This window comes from Somniosus microcephalus, chromosome 2 (genome assembly GCF_052327205.1).
Source record: "Somniosus microcephalus isolate GS21.2 chromosome 2, FLI_Smic_1.0, whole genome shotgun sequence".
NCBI lineage: Eukaryota > Metazoa > Chordata > Chondrichthyes > Squaliformes > Somniosidae > Somniosus > Somniosus microcephalus.
In genome coordinates this window covers 155,087,912-155,107,484 of record NC_140988.1, presented here as the reverse complement: position 1 = coordinate 155,107,484, position 19,573 = coordinate 155,087,912, and the positions used below count along the sequence as shown (strand labels likewise).

The 19,573-nt window shown below is 43.4% G+C and overlaps 1 protein-coding gene and 1 long non-coding RNA gene across 4 annotated transcripts in view; one reads left to right on the top strand and one right to left on the bottom strand.

The window, feature by feature from the left end:
* LOC147123036 (uncharacterized) overlaps positions 1 to 273 on the bottom strand; it is a 54,111-nt gene extending 53,838 nt beyond the window's left edge. The window contains exon 1 of the long non-coding RNA XR_015073189.1: positions 124 to 273. This is a non-coding gene — a long non-coding RNA (uncharacterized LOC147123036). The remainder of the gene's footprint in view (positions 1 to 123) is intronic.
* Positions 274 to 402: 129 nt separating this feature from the next.
* The window catches only part of klhl8 (kelch-like family member 8), a 66,306-nt gene continuing 47,135 nt past the window's right edge, over positions 403 to 19,573 (top strand). The window contains exons 1-4 of one of the 3 annotated variants that reach the window (XM_085964061.1): positions 403 to 611; positions 15,320 to 15,621; positions 18,498 to 18,850; positions 18,941 to 19,046. In XM_085964061.1, the coding sequence (XP_085820187.1) occupies positions 15,424 to 15,621; positions 18,498 to 18,850; positions 18,941 to 19,046 (657 nt within the window). In that variant the 5' untranslated portion in view covers positions 403 to 611; positions 15,320 to 15,423. Of the gene's footprint in view, positions 612 to 15,319; positions 15,622 to 18,497; positions 19,047 to 19,573 lie in introns of all 3 variants that reach the window. The other 2 variants (XM_085964058.1, XM_085964064.1) reach the window with 2 other exon arrangements.

Below are 19,573 nucleotides of genomic sequence, written 5' to 3'. Positions count from 1 at the left end.
AGTTTTACCGGCGTCGTTGTGTATTTTTAACAGCGATAGCTTTTTTCTCTTATTTGAGCAATTTTTATACCAGAACCAGGGAGACTGAAAGTTGCAACACCACGCCTTATGCAGTTTACATACACAAATGTGCAGTACATTAATTCCTTTTGCACTCGGTACTTTCAAGTTCCTTCGTCGTCTGTTGAAAACCAGCAGCACGCTAGAGGATTCATCAGTTTTCAAATCACCCTGAAGATCATTTCTAGAAGATAAAGAACAGATAGCTGCAACTCTTGCAAGAGAGAGCGCGCGCACACACACAAGGGCGGGAACGCGCGGCTCGCGCTCGCCTCCGAACCTTTCCCGGCGCCGGGGCGGGCGCGTGTGACAGGAGCTGAGCGCGAGAGGGAACCCCGGCGCTGCAGAGCGGAGCAGCCCGACACCGGCACCGGCTCTCCTCGCGCCTGGGCAACCCGGAAGTGTTAACGGTTAGCCTTGCACTCCAGGGAAGCAAATTGTGTCTTTGCAGAGAGCGTCCCCCACAAACGATACAAAACAGCAACAAGGGAGAAGTGCGAGCTGGGAGTTACTGGTTCTGTCTGCTGTGGCTGCAGACAGAACAGAACAAGGTATGGCTGAGAATTTAAGGACTCTCTGGCATAGTTCGTTAGTTTTTTCAAATGTTAAACGAACAAACTCGAGCGTTGTATCATTTCTACTGAAATGCAAATTGACTAAATTGAAATTATTTTAGGCTTCAGGATTAGAGTGGGTTAATGTCTGCTAAATATTCATATGAACAAAGAGTAAACTCCCAGGCTGTATACCTGAACTGGGGTCGATTTTATTTCTGAACACAATGTTTTGATATATTTTCGGTGCATGTGATGTTTCTTGGTGTGTTTTGTAAACAACTGTTCATTTGCTCACCTCCTCGGGGTTGGAAATATTCCATTCTCCAATGACTTTTCGGACTGTTTGACTCAAGGCAGCTTTGTATTTCAGTTATAGTCCTCGCTAATGCGGTAACGAACAGCCCAATGTGCGGGGGAATATGTTGAAAGGGTTCCCCCCGCCAGATTGGGGATCACACGCGAACAAAGCTCACTGAACACGTTAGTTTATACCAATGGAGTGTTTCCCTCCATTATCAGGAGTAACGTATAGGATGGGCAAAATTATGCACTACTTTTGTGTACGGGTATAAATCGCTCTCCGTTCTCCGGTTCATCTGTCCTCCGCGGATCACTAACCACCTGGAATCCAGAGGGTAGGTGACTGGTTTCAGGCCTCCCCCCGCCCGAAACAATGTTCTTCAGAGAGCTGTTCGGAGAGCGAGTGATCTGTTAAAGTATCTCTTAATTTCCCACCCATTTGGCCTCCGTCCAACACCAAAGGGGCACAAAGGCACGTCAATTGAGTTGTGGCACAGATGCACCATGATCTAATTGAATAGCGGGACAGTCTCAAGGGGGATGAATGGCCTACTCCTGTTCCTATGATGAGGGGAGATTTGGGAACTCGCCAGCATATGAGAATTAATCTTAACTTTAATGAATTATTTTTAAAGGACACTGTCTTAGTTACCATAGAACGAGAAAGGCCAGAAAAGACTGTGCTGGGAAAAAGCCTTCGTCATCTCGCCTGCCACCAAACTTTGAGGCTTGTGCACCTTTTAATGACGATTGGTATTTTAATTCCTGGTTTTGTGTTTATGGAATATCCTAGGAGAGGAAGTGAGAGAGCAAGCAATATTTCAGATAACTGCAGTGTAGCCTGTTATGCCTGTTCCCCAGCTTCACAATTCAGTAAGCTTAATAGGCTGCACAGAACTCCCATGGCATTTCCATATGGATACGTTTTGGTGGAGATTTATTGCAGATATGTGGGGTTGAAGTAGTTCCAGGAACACACATTTGGTGACAGAAGCTTGGAACCACATAAATACTGTGGCTACAAGAGCAGATCAGAGGCTAGATATTCTGTGGCAAGTGTCTCTCCTGACGCCCCAAAGCCTTTCCACCATCTACAAGGCACAAGTAAGGAGTGTGATGGAATAATCTCCATTTGCCTGGATGAGTGCAGCTCCAACAACACAAGCTCGACACCACCCAGGACAAAGCAGCCTGCTTGATTGACACCCCATCCATCACCTTAAACATTCACTCCCTCCACCACTGGTGTACCGTGGCTGCAGTGTGTACCATCTACATGATGCACTGCAGCAACTCGCCATGGCTTCTTTGGCAGCACCTCCCAAACCCACAACCTCTTCCACCTAGAAGGACAAGGGCAGCAGGCGCATGGGAACACCACCATCTCCAAGTTCCCCTCCCAGTCACACACCATCCTGACTTAAAAGTATATCGGTGATCCTTCGTCATCGCTAGGTCAAAATCCTGGAACTACCTACCTAACAGCACTGTGGGAGTACCTTCACCACACAGACTGCAGCGGTTCAAGAAGGCGGCTCAGTACCACCTTCTCGAGGGCAATTAGGGATGGGCAATAAATGCTGGCCTTGCCAGCGACGCCCACATCTCATAAAATGAATTTTTAAAAACCCTCTGGTAGATTTAGTACCTGCAGCAGGCAGGTGTGCAGTATTCACTGATGGAACCTGGATGGATAGAGCTATCACTGGGAGTTGGAATTCTTCTCACTGCTCCAGATAATTCTGCAAGTCAATGCCTCTGTGATCTCAGCTGAATTAGCAGCTGGAAATTGCTCCAGTAAGCTTCATGGTTTTAGCTGATTAAACTCCAGCAGTACCTATTATGCACACTTGAGTGTGGTCCATAAATCTTGGCTCCACTAATCTGTGCCCAAACTCTCTCGACTTGTTAAATGGGTTGTGTCCCTATGGGAAGAGTGTGTACATTCCATATGAGGCAAAGCCTACAGGTAGATTGCTCAGTAGCTTGATTTGGAGATTCTTCAGGGTGGTGATGGGCTTCTGTCAGTGTCAGACATTGGGCTGACCATAAATGCAAAGCTAGGTACCTTGGTTCATTTGTTGTAGGAATGTCCTGGGTTACTTCCTTCTGGAGTTACAAAGATTCTTAAGGACTTGGCTTGAAGGTATGTGTTCCTGTTGTTCACGTACTGCTTATTCTGGGGATCTGGGGCCTCTTACTGGAATTTTATATTAGAAGACATTGATTTTGGTTTGGCAATTTTGTAGTAAGTGAGTTATGTTGTGCTGGGAATAATAAACAGATGGAATCACAGCTGCTGGTTTTTTGCTTTCCCATGTAGCTAAATATGAGGACTTCATGTGTCTCAAGGCTACAGTGGATTTGGCAAAAGCCCTTTAACTTGTTTGGAATAATTTTGGTTCTGTACCTGTCTCCACTCTGTCCTATCCTCCTTGGTAACCTCATGACACTCCTCTTCTCAAATTTGTTTCATAGCTTTCCTGCGATAATCCAATTCTGAATTTTCTCCTCTGTTACCCCCCTTATCCTGTTATTTGTTGCTATCTTTTTGTGAGCTGTTCTGTTTGGTAACTGGTTTGTTTTTTCTCTTTTTATATTGGTATTTTTTTCTTCTCTGAATGCATATAATGTCTTGTAATGTTATTTTTTGTGGGAATGTAAAACTTTAAATTAAAAAAAATCACCAAAAACTTTTCAACAAAGCTGATGCCAATTTAATGGACTTTTATAACATTGTGATAGCACATCATTAATTGATTTTGTACTTTCGAAGTTGCACATCTATTCATTTCCTTATATCTGCCCCTGACTGACAGACTTTCATGCTTTCACGGTTTCTGCTAAATGTTGGTGCACTTTATGTGCCTTCCATCGTTAACATAACTAAAAGCACTTGTGACCTTTTTTAGTTGTACAAATACCCAAGAATAGTGTATACAGGAGCATAGGGAATATAGTTTTAATATAGTACACAAGGAATTTAGGGATCTTTGTAGAGTGCTAATCATGGAGATGGCGGTGATGAGGACACTCTACATGGAGCCTGAACCTGGTCTACAGTGTACAATAACAACTTGGATTTATATAGTGCCTTTAATGTAGAAAAATGTCCCAAAACACTTGAGGTGTAATCAATAAATGGATGCCAAGCCAAAGAAGGATATATTTGGAGGGGTGACAGATGGGTTTTAAGGAGGGTCTTAAGGGAGGAGAGGGAAGGAATTTCAGAGCATGGGCTTAGATGGCTGAGGGCATAGTTGCTAATGATGGAGCAAAGGATGGGGTGGGGGGGGATTCGCAAGAGGAACAGTGTGATCAGGGAAGGGATGGAGGAGGTTACAGAGCAAGGTTTTAAGGAATTTTAACACAATGAGAATTTTAAATTTGAGGCGTTGGGCAGCATGGGGGGTGGCAATGTAGGTCAGTGAGGGCGGGGACCTGGTGCTGGTTAGGGCACAGGTGGCAGAGTTTTGGATGAGCTGAAGTTTACGGAGGGTGGAGAATAGGAGGCTGGCCAGGAGAGCATTGGAATAGTTGAGTCTGGAGGTGACCGGCATGGATGAGTTTCAGCAGTAGATGGACTGAGGTAGGGCGGAGGTGGGCAATATTACAAAAGTGGAAGTAGGCATTATAGTTCCAGAATCATTCAATATTAAACAGTGAAGTTTGTCAGCAATACATTTTGGGTATGGATTTTCCCGAGTACCAGTGTTACCTCCTTCCAGCTTGCCACATTCTGTAATGAAAATTGGATAGTTATATTTTAAAGTGGTCGTCTCCACTGGGACTTGGTTGACGTTGTGCCTATAGCAGAGCAAGGCTCCAGCTGTGTATTTATTTGGGATTTCTTTTTAAAAGTTTTCTATCTGGCACTTGGCCTGCTGCTTACTCTCAGCTTCCTGCTACTGGCAATTTCTTTTCCTGATGTTAAAATGGCACAATAGAGCTGGAGGGATATTTAAAAAGGAGGGGAGGGACTTACTGCGAACAATAACAAATGTCTGGTGTGGGAAAATTAACTCTTTATTGCCTACGGTATGTTCTTATGTTTGCAATGACCAAGATGTCTTTTAAAATAATGACCTCACTTTCAGGAACTGAGAATCAGGAGGGTACATTTTTTTTACATAAATCTAAAACATGCTTTGCAAAGTAACTATTGGGTCAGTAACCAAGAATTTAAACTAGATTTGAAATAGCAGGTTGCTGTCAGAACACTCATGACCTGCCTTCACTTTCTCCCTTGACTGCAAGCTCATGCTCCATTTTGCATTGCAATCCCTAACAGCTCCTGATCCATCTGTCACTCTGTATAACACACACAGAGCAGCCTCTTTATTTTTCAACATGTTGGCTGTGTTGTCCTTACCTAACTTTGGCATTTGATGCCAAAAAATTGTGCATTATCAGCTACTCAAGCTGACATTTTCATGATTAAACTGCTGTTCCAATGTTGTTGAAAAATGAGACTATGATATCACAGGCTACTTGTAGGGATTATTTTGTTCAGGGGTGCGTACATGGTGCGCTGAGATTCCTAGTGCAATTAAAGATTTTCATTAGTACGATAGCAAAATACTGTAGATGTTGGAAATCCGAAATAACAGAAAATGCTGGAAAAACTCAGCAGGTCAGGCAACATCCACGGAAGCTTAACGTAAACTCGAGGAACAGCACCTCATCTTCCGATTTAGGCAGTCTGCAGCCTTCCGGACTCAATATCGAGTTCAACAATTTCAGATCATAACCTCGGCCCCTATTTCATTTTTTCTTGTAATTTTTCCACTCCTTTCCCCCCCCCCTTTCCTTTTGTTTCTCTCTCACACCTGGCAGCTATCTTTTGCCCTGCCAGTACACTTTACACCTAATCTCAGCCTATTACCATCTCGTCTAGTTTCTAATCTCTTTTACTTCTTTTGTTTCTTTTATTCTTTTGTCCAATCGCAGCCCTGCCTTCGATCTAATTTCTTTTCTTTCCAGTTTTGAAGAAGGGTTTGACCCGAAACGTCAACTCAAATTTCTCTCCACGGATGTTGCCTGACCTCCTGAGTTTTTCCAGCATTTTCTGTTGTTATTAAAGATTTTCATTGTTATTTTCTGGAGAGGTTTTGGGAGCACCCCCAGTTTCCAATATATTCCGAAACATTTTTCTTTTTAGGTAGAGTTTGAACAGATCAAGCGCAGCCGATAACTTTCAGTAGCTGTTTATAGTTTCTCTCATCCACAGTCCTCTCAATTTCCACTCTGGTTCTTAAAAGGATAAACATGTCCAGTCTCTTGTTACAACACAAGTTAAGCATTTTCTTTCTAGTTAATGTCCAGGTTAGTGAATCATTGGTTTGCCTATCTCTCCTATCAAACTTATAGGGAGCTACTTCATCTGTTTCTGTCACTTGGCATAATGAGAAACCTCTAGTCTAGACACTTCAATTAATTAGCAAATTAGACTTGCACAGCTATCTTTTTTTAAAAGGACACTGCTCTGGCACAGGCTTGGTAGTTTCACGCTGCTAAACTAAGCTGCACTCTTGTGTACTTGTTTGCCTTTCTCCTGGTTCTTTGGGTCATTTCAAGCAAAAAAGCAGCACCACAGAACTTCAGGAGCATCTTGGCAACCCCGGTCTCCTTAAATCTCAGGAATTTTCAGTTTTGTTGAAGGTTATACCCAAAATATAAACCTGTCTTTTCTCCTTACAGATGTTGACTGACTTGTGCATTTCCAGCATTTTCTGTTTTTGTTCCAGATTTCCAGCAATTGTGTTTTTTTCTTGACGTGTAATGCACTATTTTAATTATCTCCCAACACACACATGCCATTAAAACAATCATTCTCTTAACAGACTTTCTAAAAGTCCTTCAACCTCACATATGCACACAATGTTTCTTCAAGCTCTTGCTTGGGCATTGTTAAACTGACCAGTCCATTTATAAATTTCTATCTGGATCCTTGCTAGTGGAGAAATACAGCCTATGGTTCAGAGTAATGTGAGCTCTTCATGCTGCAAACAGAATCGAACCCAAATGGTAAATGGAAGAATTTGGAATGATAGTATTTCAGCAAAGGGACCCCGGCACTTCAGGCTAATTTTCCTTTGTACGAGTGAGGACAGGTGTTACGTCCGTGTAATAATAAGAAAAGGACTGCAGAGAACGGTACAACAGGTGTTTACTCAATGTGGTTCAAACTGCAACTGAAACAACAGATTACTACTCAGCATTATATACAGGTGTGGTCACTGCCGGTACTACAGTATACAGGAGCTGTAGAAAGTAGTTCCCCCCTTAAAGGTACATGCATTACAATTCCTCCCCTTTTAGATTAACAGTACCATAACACTCATTTAACAATTAAATATCAAACTAATTACAATTAACACTTTTAACATGCAACATTAGCTGAAAATAGTCTATTTTATAAATTCAGTCTTTGGGGAGGCTTCCTGATCCTTTCTGGATAGTGCCTTTCCCGAGTGTCTTGCTCTTGGTGCGGAGGCGATTCTGGCCCCCTGTCGTCGGTTGGTTCATCAGCTTCCGATGCTACTGTTTCTCGGGTAGATGTTACCTGTACGTCGGGTTCATCACCAGGTACGTATGGGCGAGGCATGGGGTTGACTCGTTCCTGTGACTCTAGGATCTGGTCAGCATGGCGTCTCACGATGCTCTCCCCAATGTCCACTGTGTACATTAGCGGCCCCTGCCGTGTGCATATCGTTCCTGGTTGCCATTTCTCTGTTCGGTAGTCGCGGTCCAAGACTGGTTGCCCTACATTGAAGCTCCTTGTCGGCTTCTCATTGATGTGCTGGAATTGCTTACTCTCAACATCTCTTCGTACATTTGGTCTGAGCAAATCCAGACGAGATCTCAACCTTCGGTTAAAGAACATCATGGCCGGGGCCTGGTTGGTGACTGCATGTGTCGCATTTCTGTAGGCTAACAGGAAATTGTCCACCTTATGCTGCAGTGGAATGTCGTCATCGCACATGGCCTTTAGTGCTTTTTTAAAGGTTTGTACGAACCTCTCAGCCAATCCATTTGTGGCTGGATGATACGGGGCGGATGTGTAATGCCTTACCTCATTCCTTTTCATAAATCTTCGAAACTCTTCAGACACAAACTGTGGTCCGTTATCAGAGCAAATCTGCTCTGGCAAGCCGTTCCTGGCAAAAATGGTCCGTAGGACTGCAATAGTTTTCTTCGTGGTGGTGGAGGACATTTTGATCACCTCCGGCCATTTCGAGTGTGCATCCACGGCTATTAAAAACATTGAGTCCATGAATGGACCAGCAAAATCAATATGCACCCGTTGCCATGGAGATGAGGGCCACTCCCATGGGTGTAGAGGGGCATGTGGTGGTGCATTTTGGACCTTCTGGCATCCTGAGCAGCTCTTTGTCAGGTCCTCGATTTGCTGATCGATCCCCGGCCACCACACATAAGCCCTAGCAAGGCTTTTCATTTTCACCCCTCCCAGATGACCTTCGTGAAGCTCATTGAGCACTCTCTCCCTTAACTTGGGTGGAATTACCACTCGGGATCCACACATCAAGGTCCCCTGGCATACTGACAGCTGTTCTCTTCTGGATGAGAATGCTGGCAACAGTGAGTCGCCATGTGCTGGCCATCCCTTCACCGTCAAATCATATACCCGAGACAGTGTCTGGTAATTTCGGGTCTCCTTCTCTATACCAGCGTTAGTTACTGGCAAGCATTCAATTATCGTCGAATGAAATATTTCGACAGGATCCACTGCTGGTGCTTCCCCCGCAGTAGGCAGTGGCAGGCGTGATAGCCCATCAGCGTTTCCATGCTGTTTCGTGCCCTTATACTCGATTTCATATTGGTGCGCCCCTAGAAAAAGGGACCATCTTTGTAGCCGTTGCGCAGTCATCACCGGAACGCCCTTCTTTGGATTAAAGATGGAGACAAGTGGTTGGTGGTCAGTCAGCAAGGTGAACTTCTGCCCATGCAGATAGTACATAGAACATAGAAGATAGGAGCAGGAGTAGGCCATTCGGCCCTTCGTGCCTGCTCCGCCATTCGATGAGATCATGGCTGATCCTTTAATTCAGTATCCCGTCCCCGCCTTCTCTCCGTAACCCTTAACCCCTTTTGCCCGTAGAAATATATCTAATTCCCTCTTAAATATATTTAATGAGCTGGCGTACACTGCCCTCTGTGGCAATGAGTTCCACAGGTTCACCACTCTCTGAGTGAAGAAATTCCCCCTCATCTCTGTCCTAAATGGTTTAGCCCTTATCCTTAAATTATGTCCTCTAGTTCTGTTCTCACCCGCCAAGGGAAACATTCCTTCTGCATCCAGTCTGTCTAGACCTGTCAGAATTTTATACACTTCTATGAGGTCCCCTCTCAATCTTCTAAACTCCAGTGTGTACATCCCTAAACTACATAGTCTCTCCTCATAGGTCATTCCCGCCATTCCTGGTATCAGCCTGGTGAATCGCCGCTGCACCCCCTCCATGGCAAGAACATCCTTCCTCAGATGAGGCGACCAAAACTGTACACAGTACTCGAGGTGTGGTCTCACCAGTGCCCTGTACAGCTGCAGCAAGGTATCCCTGTTCCTGTATTCTAACCCTTTTGCTATGAAGGCCAGCATACCGTTTGCCTTCTTGACCGCCTGTTGCACCTGCATGCTCGCCTTCAGTGACTGGTGTACAAGAACACCCAGGTCTCTCTGTACTTCCCCCTCTCCCAATCTATTGCCATTTAAATAATAATTTGCCCTCCCGTTCCTGCACCCAAGGTGGATAACTTCGCACTTGTCCACATTATAGTGCATCTGCCATTTATCCGCCCAATCGCCCAGTCTGTCCAAATCGCTCTGGAGCTTCCTGGTCTCTTCCTCTGAGCCCACCCCCCCTCCTAGTTTAGTGTCGTCTGCAAATTTGGAAATGCTGCATCCGACTCCCTGATCCAGGTCATTAATGTAAATTGTGAACAGCTGGGGGCCCAGGACAGATCCCTGTGGTACCCCACTGGTTACTGCCTGCCATTCAGAAAGTGATTGAACCTTTTCACTCCCCACACTAGGCTGAGGGCCTCCCTGTCAACCTGGGCGTAGTTACGCTCGGCTGAGGTTAGTGACCGAGACGCAAAGGCTACTGGCCTCTCCGAGCCGTCCGGGAATTTGTGCGACAGCACCGCTCCAATTCCGTAGGGTGATGCATCACACGCCAACCGAATTGGTAATGCTGGGTTGAAATGAGCCAACACCTCTTTTGATGTGATCAATGCTTTGCTCTTCTGGAAAGCTCGTTTACATTCGTCACTCCACTTCCATGGTACCCCTCTTTGCAGTAGGGTGTTCAGTGGGTGTAGTACGGTAGACAAATTCGGCAAGAACTTATGGTAGTAGTTCACCAGCCCGAGGAACGACCTCAGTTGTGACACATTTTCCGGTGCTGGAGCCTTGACTACTGCCTCAATCTTTTCAGGGGACTTATGTAACCCCTCTTTATCAATAACGTGGCCACAATACGAGATCTGCTTCTGGAAAAACTCGCATTTGTGGCGATTAGCTCGGAGCCCATATTCCTTCAATCTAGTGAGCACCTGCTCCAGGTTGGCGAGGTGATCACTGTCATTTTTGCCCGTGACCAGGATGTCGTCCAAATAACACTGGGTCCCTGGAATCCCTTGCAGGACTTGTTCCATTGCCCTTTGCCAAATAGCCGGAGCTGATGCTACCCCGAACACCAGCCGGTTGTATTGGTAGAGACCTTTGAGTGTTGATCGTGAGGTACTGTTTCGAGGCTTCTTCTACCTCCATTTGCAGGTACGCCTGGGCCAGATCAATCTTAGTGAAGCGTTTCCCTCCAGATAGCGAGACGAAAATATCTTCAATCCGCGGAAGCGGATATTGTACAGTGTGAAGGACTGGGTTCACTGTCACCTTAAAGTCCCCACAGATGCGAACCTTCTTTGGTTCCCCAGGCGTATTACTCAACGACCTCTTCATTACAGGAACGATGGGTGTAGCCCACTCGCTCCAGTCCACTTTGGACAGTACTCCTGAACGTTCCAAACCTTCCAGCTCTGCTTCGACGGCTGGGTGGATTGCATAAGGTACCGGTCTGGCCTTAAAAAAAACTTTGGGCTTGCATTTTCCTCTATTTTGATCGTCGCTGTTATGCCTTTTAGTGTTCCGAGTCCCTGCTGGAACACTTCTTGTGCGTCAGTTAGCATTTTTGACAGTCGTCCAGGTGTGACGTTGTCATCCTTTTTGGCATCTACAGTCAGTACTTGTATGGAATGCCAATATTGCTGTATCTTCCGGATCCATTCACGTCCTAGTAGTGGTGGTCCTCCATCTGGCAATACATATAGGTCCATTTTTGGTGTTTCCTTGCCGTTATATATAACGTTCACCCTTATTTTTCCTTTGGGGTAGACTTTTTGCCCCGTGTACGTCTTCAAGACAATCTTTGTATCTCTCAAGGGTATATGTGAGAATAGCCGCTTGTAGTCCCTTCGGTTTATGACTGTTAGGGCTGATCCTGGGTCCAATTCCATTTTCACTTGGACTCCGTCTATCTTGAGCGTGACCCAGATAGTTTGGTGATCCTCCATTTTGATCACATTATGTAGTTTCAGACAACCCAGCTCCTTGCTTCCGGAGTTTGTATCACTCTTCTGTTCGTCTGAACTACTCTCCGTCACCTTGTGTACGTTCTTGTACTTCTCCTGTGGAGATTTCTTGCTGCTGGTTTTCTTTCCCGACCTGCAGACTCTTGCTATGTGTCCTACTTTTCCACACCGTCTGCACACTTTGTACTTGAACCAGCAATCATTATGGTCGTGTGTTGTTCTGCCGCAGCGATAGCACTTCACTGTTCCGTATTTCATTTGTGCCATATTCTTGCAGTCTCCGTTGTATCTCTGCAGCGCCCCGTGCTGCTGCTTCGTGTGATACTGCAATGCTGAAAGCCTTGTCCAGCGTAAGATCCTTTTCTGATAGAAGCCGTTTCTGGGTTCCTTCACTTTGAAGCCCACACACAAACTTGTCCCTTAAAGTATCTGCTAGTCCCGTTCCAAACTGGCAGTGTTTCGATAGCTTGCGCAGTTCCGTTAAATATTCAGCATTACTTTCATCTTTATGCTGGTTCCTTTTGTGAAACTTAAATCTTTCTGCTATCAGCAGCGCTGTGGGGTTTAAGTGGTCCTGTAGGATTGACACTGTTTTCAAAATCCTTTTCTACTGGCTTCTCTGGGGTTACTAGGTTTTGTAGTAAGCCATACGTTTTTGCACCCATTGAATTCAACAATACCAGTGCTTTCTTGTCATCTGGCACTTCATTCGCCTTGCAGTATACTTCTATGCGTTCGACATATGTGGTCCAATTTTCGACTTCATTGTCGAACGCTGTGATACTGCCACTCTTCGGCATTTTTGGGTGTGGTTAGACTGGCTTAAAATGGCATCTCCCGCGCTTTCCTTTCTTCCCCGCTGCGGCTTAAAATGGCGTCTCCTGCACTGCTGCCAACGCCGCTCTCGGCGGTCCTCGTGGCAAATGGCGACGCCCTGTGGGTTTCGTGTGCTGCTCCTGTGCTGCTGGTAACGCCGCTCTCTGCGGTCCTCGTGGCAATGGCAGTGCCTCGCGTTTTCCTGTGCGTCTCTCTCTCTCTGTCTCCCCCCCCCGTCGACGCTGCTCGGCCTTTTTCTGTGCCGCTCGGTCGGGCTCTAGCCCGTCGCTGTCTGGGACGGGTCTGCGCAGTACCTGTTGCCAGCCCGTTTTGCTGGACCACCGTGACTGGAAAGCCAAGCCTGGCTCTCGACAGCCTCCCCTGCGATGCTCAAATCTCTGCTGGATGACTGGGCGGTTGCCCATGGTCGACGCCCGTGCTTCTGGACTCTACCTTCCTCCACCGTTCTCCAGGAGTGAATCCCTGGGAGGTGATGCAGAGCTGCAGGTAGGTTCGAACTTGCTCGTTGCCACTGTTACGTCCATGTAATAATAAGAAAAGGACTGCAGAGAACAGTACAACAGGTGTTTACTCAACGTGGTTCAAACTGCAACTGAAACAACAGATTACTACTCAGCGTTATATACAGGTGTGGTCACTGCCGGTACTACAGTATACATGAGCTGTAGAAAGTAGTTCCCCCCCCTTAAAGGTACATACATTACAACAGGGAATGAACTTGGAGTGTGGAGGTACACATTCCTTTTTAAAAGTCAGGGATAGACTTCATATTGTTCCTACAGTGTTGAGCACTGGGTGTCATTACTTTCCAACATGGAAAACTTTGCAGTAAATCTTTGAGAAAGAGCAGACCTTGCCTTTTTGGAGTCACTGCTTCAGCTCCTTTTGCTCATTGTAGCCACTGCAATCCTTTGCTACTGATGTGACCAGAAATTTGCATTGAATGACTTTCTAGGAATGAATTCAATCACAGCAAGTACAATTGTCTGAATGCTTCAGCTGCTGGGAATCTAATTTGCTGTTGCTGTTTTATATGCAAATTATATTCCTATTTGGTGCATAGTCTTCATTTTTCCTCTTTGAGCAGTAATGTGGTGCCCAATATGAAAAATGGAAATTTGCAGACATTTGTGCAAAACTCAGAATGAACTGGGGTGTAATTCTATTTACCAGTACTATGCTCCTCTTCCCACTCCTTCCCAACACACCTGCTAGTTCTATTTTCGTGAAATTTTTACCAGGGCATGCTTCTAGAAGACAACAGAATTGTCGGGCAGGAGTGCGGGAAAGGCGGAGTGAGGCGAGAGCGGACCCTATTGTGATGGCGCCGATGAAGATGGCTGCCGTCCTTGCAGGCTCCGTGTGTACCAGCAGCTAAGTGTCCTTTGCTGCTTAGTGCGCTCGGCTCGTTCAGAAAAAAGCATTTCACTGACTGGATTTCACTACTTGTATTTGGTTATGTGACAAATAAAATTGAAATTGAGAATTGGTTTAATATGAGCCATTTTAGAAAATTGCATGTTTTCGTTTTCGTAAACGCCGATTGCCTGCCACTTTTTCTATACAAGATCAATGCTATGGTGACTATCAGTCACTGGTATGAATCAGTAGTAGTTGTACAAATGTATATTGCTCCACGGAAAGCTGTCGAGTTTTGTACCCTGTATTCTTCAGCAGTGTGATGCAATGCACAAGATAGTAATCATTTTCAAAAAGCATAAACAGTGCAAAATGTTTTTGGGATAGAGATTGGCTGCTTTTGATTGCTATGGTCAAAGTGGAACTACCTGGGTGAACACATGGTTTCAATCTTAAAGATTCTAATCCAGAAGGAGGCCCATTGCATCTGTGTCAGTGCTTGCTCATCAGGTGGATCTAGTGACTGGAATTTAATTTCCCTGGTCTTTCTCCATATACTTTACATTTTATATTATTGAAGTTATCAGTTATGAAAGGCTCAAAACTGGGGCTTTTTTCACCAGAACAGAAAGCTAAGGGGGAATCTAATAACGTTTTTCAAAATTTTGAATGGGTAAATAGTGGAAGGTTGTTTCTGCTAGTTGGGGAAACTGCATCTGGCATTGAAGCCAATCCAATGACTAGCTGGATTGGGGAATCCTCTTATTTCAAAATGAAAAGTAATTTTTGATATAGGATCAGAAGCAATGAGTGTATGTTAGTTCTTTATAACCTTGTTTCTCAAAATATGGTTCAATACGCACTGAAAACTTAAAGAAATTCAGGTTTGGGTTTGACTTTTTTTCCCATATCTCTTTGGACAATGTACCAATAGCAGCTGTGTAATTCACTCTAAAAGTGCTGCATAAAACTAGCTTCCAGAGGTGTGAAAGGGCAGACCAGAGCAGCGTTCCTTCTATCATTGCAGCTAAGATCAGGAGGAATTGAAATGCTGTCCCATCCCTCTGTTTTAATGTGTTGGAGCTCCAAGATGCTATTCCATCTGCACACGCTAATAAAAGTTAATCTGTTGCTCAGTGATTTTTTTGTTTTGTTCAAACTGCAAATATTGACACATTTCCAGGGACCTCCCATCTTAATTTCCAAAAGACAACATCAGCTACCTGAAGGAAGAACAGTGATTTATTGCAGTTTATATACAGCAATAGAAATAACACCTTAGTAAATCCAATTCTCTCCCAGGTCCCTAATGGTTTCCCTTGGGTCTGCAAACCCCAGCTGCAAAACCTGATTTTAGAGGAATACAGCATATACATGTTTTTGGACTATTAAGTGCATCTCAATGAAGCAAAAATTTCCACTGCTATCAAATGGTTTTAAAAATAACCCACATTATTCATTGTTAATATAAAAACTAGGAACTTGTAATAGTCTGTTTTCTTAAAGGTAGAAATTGGCTAACCGATACTGCATAGTGTTGATGTGGAAGTGAGTTTGTGAAATTACTAATTAGTTTGTGTTGTTTTTTTACCCAGGAAGGAATATATTTGCAGATACTACTGAGATGTTTGACTCACAAAGGGTAGTGTTTTGAAGGTCTCAATGAGGTACTTGCAGCTGAAGGCATATATTTGAAGAAATGGCTTCAAGTGATATGATTCCAGAAAATTTGAAGCATCATCAGCTGAAGAACAGGAAGCTTCCCAATAGGTCCTTTGACCATGACACCGAAGCAGATGGTTGTTTTCTTTTTGAAGCAGATGAAGCTTGGAAGGAATATCACCGCGCTCTCTATCAGTTCTATGAAGCTAAAGAACTATGTGATGTAACGTTGAAGGTGAGCGAAATACCTGTCCCTCGGTCTTTGAGCATTTATTCTATTCTCACATCAAAATACTCTCTCCTGATGGCATCCGATGGAAAGTAAATTAGGATATGAAAATCAATCTTAATATGAGGTTGGTTCTCATTAGGAGACTTAATTTTAAACAGTCATTTGGGGCAAAAGATTAACTTATTTTGTTTTTTTGGGCTGACAGTCACGGGGATTAACTTAACAAGAACGCACATTGATGGGTGTAGAACATGCTGAGCCAGTAGGGTGCTCCAACGTCTTAATGCACTGGTGCGACTCCCAACATTTCAGAATTCATGCTTGTCAGAAGCAAGATTTGTATCAGTTGCCCTGCAAAATTGTGCTTTAATCCTTCTAGATTAATAGTGGCAGAATGTTATACACTGCTGTTGCTGCTTATGGAACTCTTGCTGGCCTTGTCAGCACCTATCCCCTGTATGTAAATGTGTTGGCAACTATGGTATCACTTGCTCAGTCAGGATTGTTGGAGCATGTATTGGCACAGGGAAATTTCTGACTTGCATATTGGTTCTTGAAAACCACAAGGGTTAATTTTCTGACATCTGCCCTTAATACAGTTGCCTCTGAGTCTATCTTATTGTTTTGCCAATAAAGCCCAACAGAGTTATATTCCTGGTTGGGGTCACTGGGTCTTGTTACACTGAGCTTCGCCAGGGAAAAGCTTTTGTAAGACTCAATTGCAGCTTTCAAAAGGGAATTGGTTAAGTACCTGAAGAAAAACAATTGCAGGGCTACGGGGAAAGGGCTGGGAAGTCGGACTAGCTGAAGTGCTCTTGCAGAGAGCTGGCATGGGCTTAACTGGCCGAATGGCCTCCTTCTGTACTTGTAACCATTCTATGATTCTATATAGAGAAAGCTCTGATCCCTGGCCCATACATTTTTAATATTTTGAGAGCATGGGCAGCAGCATCCACAATCTAATCGGAGCATTAAAAGGACTCTGCAATCAGTTTTATAACTTGACCAAGCTGTCCAACGTGGGGACCTGAGTAATAGTACACCTGTTGCAAAGCTAGAGAGGTGTGAAACTTGGTTTTACTTGTTGGCTACAGAATACTAGTTATGTTCCTGATTTTATGTTAATACTTCTTTGCAGAAACCCACTAGAATCATAGAAACTTGCAGCACAGAAGGAGGCCATTCGACCCATCATGTCTGTGCTGGCTCTTTGAAAGAGCAGTCGTGCTTAGTCCCACGTCCCTGCTTTTTGTCCGTAACCCTGTAAGTTCCTCATCCTCAAGTACCTGTCCAACTCCCTTTCAAAATTATTTATGGAATCCACTTCCACCATCTTTTCAAGTACAGCATTCAGATCTCGACAACTATGAGTGAAGACATTACTCCTCATCTCCCCTTTAGATCTTTTGCCAATGATTTTGGACACTAGAAGTATAAAGGCAGTCTAAATATCCTTTAACAGCCTTTATTTGAATAATGCAGACAATGATCCCAGTGACAGATAACTATACATTTCTACATGGCCTGGTGTATTTTTTCATGTTCCAGATAGTGTAGTAGGTGGTTGATCTAGTCTCTCAGAAATATATTGGAGATTCTTTAGTGCGATGCAGACTGTATTAGATTTGCTGGTCACCAACATAAATAACAGTTAATGTTGTTAACTGGTTAATGTTCAGGACATAATGGTGCTTAAAGATCTATTTAAAAAAAAAAAAAAAAAAACTGGAATATGTGTTAATGAACAACCATTTTATTTGTTCTCTTTCAATTCAAATTTTTATTAAATAATATACAATAGTTGATCTATAAACCCTTTGGTGAATGGCAACAAGTTTAGTTTGTTTTGAAAATTGTGAGCTTTGATGAAAAGCATTGAACTGTGCATAATTACTACAGTATTATCTTTGTCATTAGCTGGCTCACTGATAAATTAGTACATTGCTAAAAAATTAAAATTTGAAGGGTAGTAAAATTGTACATAACAGATTCACGTGCCAAAATTCTCCCCACTGTGCTGATGTTCTAGTGAAGAGAGTGAAATATTCATTTGAGAGGTCTTCCTTGAAATAATCAGGCTACTGGTAATAACAGTAATAGCTCTGTCATTGGCTCGTGTGGAGCATAAATGGCATAGACCAGTTGGGCTGAATGGCCTGTTTCTGTGCGGTACATTCTATGTAATTCTCTTAACATACATTAATGGATCACCTGTTATTTCTCACTTACTGTTAAAGGAGGACTTGTGTTGATCCCAGCAATAATTTACTGGGTGGCTTGTAACTGGCATATTGGAGTTTAGCTGCAAGTGAGCTGCAAATTATCAGCTTTCCAAACGAGCTGTTTCTGATATTACTAGCAACAGATCAGTTTAATTCAATAAGGTGTATTTTTAAGCTATCCCGCTCCTTTCTTCAAGTAATAGCAGTAATTGCCCATGTTGTGTGTCATTACACATCACACACACACTCAAACTGTTATTGAACTTCGCATCTTTTTGTGTTGCTAGTATTCTCTGCTGTGTAAATTTTAATTTTTGCTATTTTTTAATCAGGAATAACATTATTATAATTTTGATTTTTCAGAAGCTAGATTTCGCATCTAATATATTAAACTCAATTTTGTTCACATACAAATCAATTTATCTGATTAGTTATAGTCAAAACTGCAAAATCAGTTAGTTGATCAGAAACATTCAAAATGTTCATGTTAACCTATTGTGCTTTTGTAAGGAAAGTAATTTGCCGTAACTAACATTCCCAGCTTAGCAGAGCTGGGCACTTTTCAAATGTGTGAATACACCCAAAGCCCACTCTGTGTTTATTTCCATTTTAAATTGAGGTACTAAAGTGATATTCTATGCTCCCTCTTCCCAATAGGTTGGGCCCAAGTTAATCCCATGCCACAAATTGGTGCTAGCCTGTGTGATTCCATACTTCAGAGCAATGTTTCTTTCTGAAATGGCTGAAGCCAAACAGGACCTAATAGAGATTAAAGATTTTGATGGCGATGCAATGGATGACCTTGTCAAGTTCGCTTATTGCTCCAGGATTACACTTACTGTAGACAACGTGCAACCTCTTCTCTATGCAGCTTGCATTCTGCAGGTAGAGCTTGTGGCCAAGGCGTGCTGTGAATACATGAAAGCCCATTTTCACCCATCAAACTGCTTAGCAGTCCGGTCGTTTGCTGAGAGTCACAACCGGGTTGACTTGATGGGCATGGCTGATAAGTATGCCTGTGAACATTTTAATGAAGTAGTAGAATGTGAAGACTTTGTAAATGTTTCACCAAAGCACCTCATTGCACTCCTTTCATCCAGTGATTTGAATGTGGAAAAAGAAAAGCAAGTATATAATGCTGCTATGAAGTGGCTGCACACAAATCCACATCATCACACCAAGTGGTTGGATCAAGTTGTTGCCCAGGTAGGTTGACACTAATTTTTAGTTGAAGATTGGAGATTTAGTTGGAAGTTGGAGATGAGTCCCTTTGACACAGTTCAAGAGGGTTAGCTACTTTTTTTTTTTACAGTGGAATGAAGAATTATTAACTTATTGCACTGTAGATCAATTTTCAGTGTCAGTGTGGCATACATTATTGATGCAATGGTTTTTAATGCTGTAGAAAAATAGCCTTTTAGGTGATTCCTGATCGCTATTGCTCCACACAGTTCTATTTCAAATGAGAAGCTTAATGAACAGATGTATTCTAGCAGCATGTAGAGGATCTCAAAGGCATTAAGGAGGTAAGGGTTATATTGTTGTTAAATAAAAGGCCGGACAAACAGATGAGTAACAAAATTGCAAGGGTACCATAATCTGTATCTAGGCCATTGCTACTCAGATGAAGGCTGTTTACTCGTGGCCCCATCACTCCTGGATGCCCTTGTCTCCTAATATATATGCTTGAATTGGTCACTGTTGTACCCTTCATTGTAAATGTAAGTGCTGGA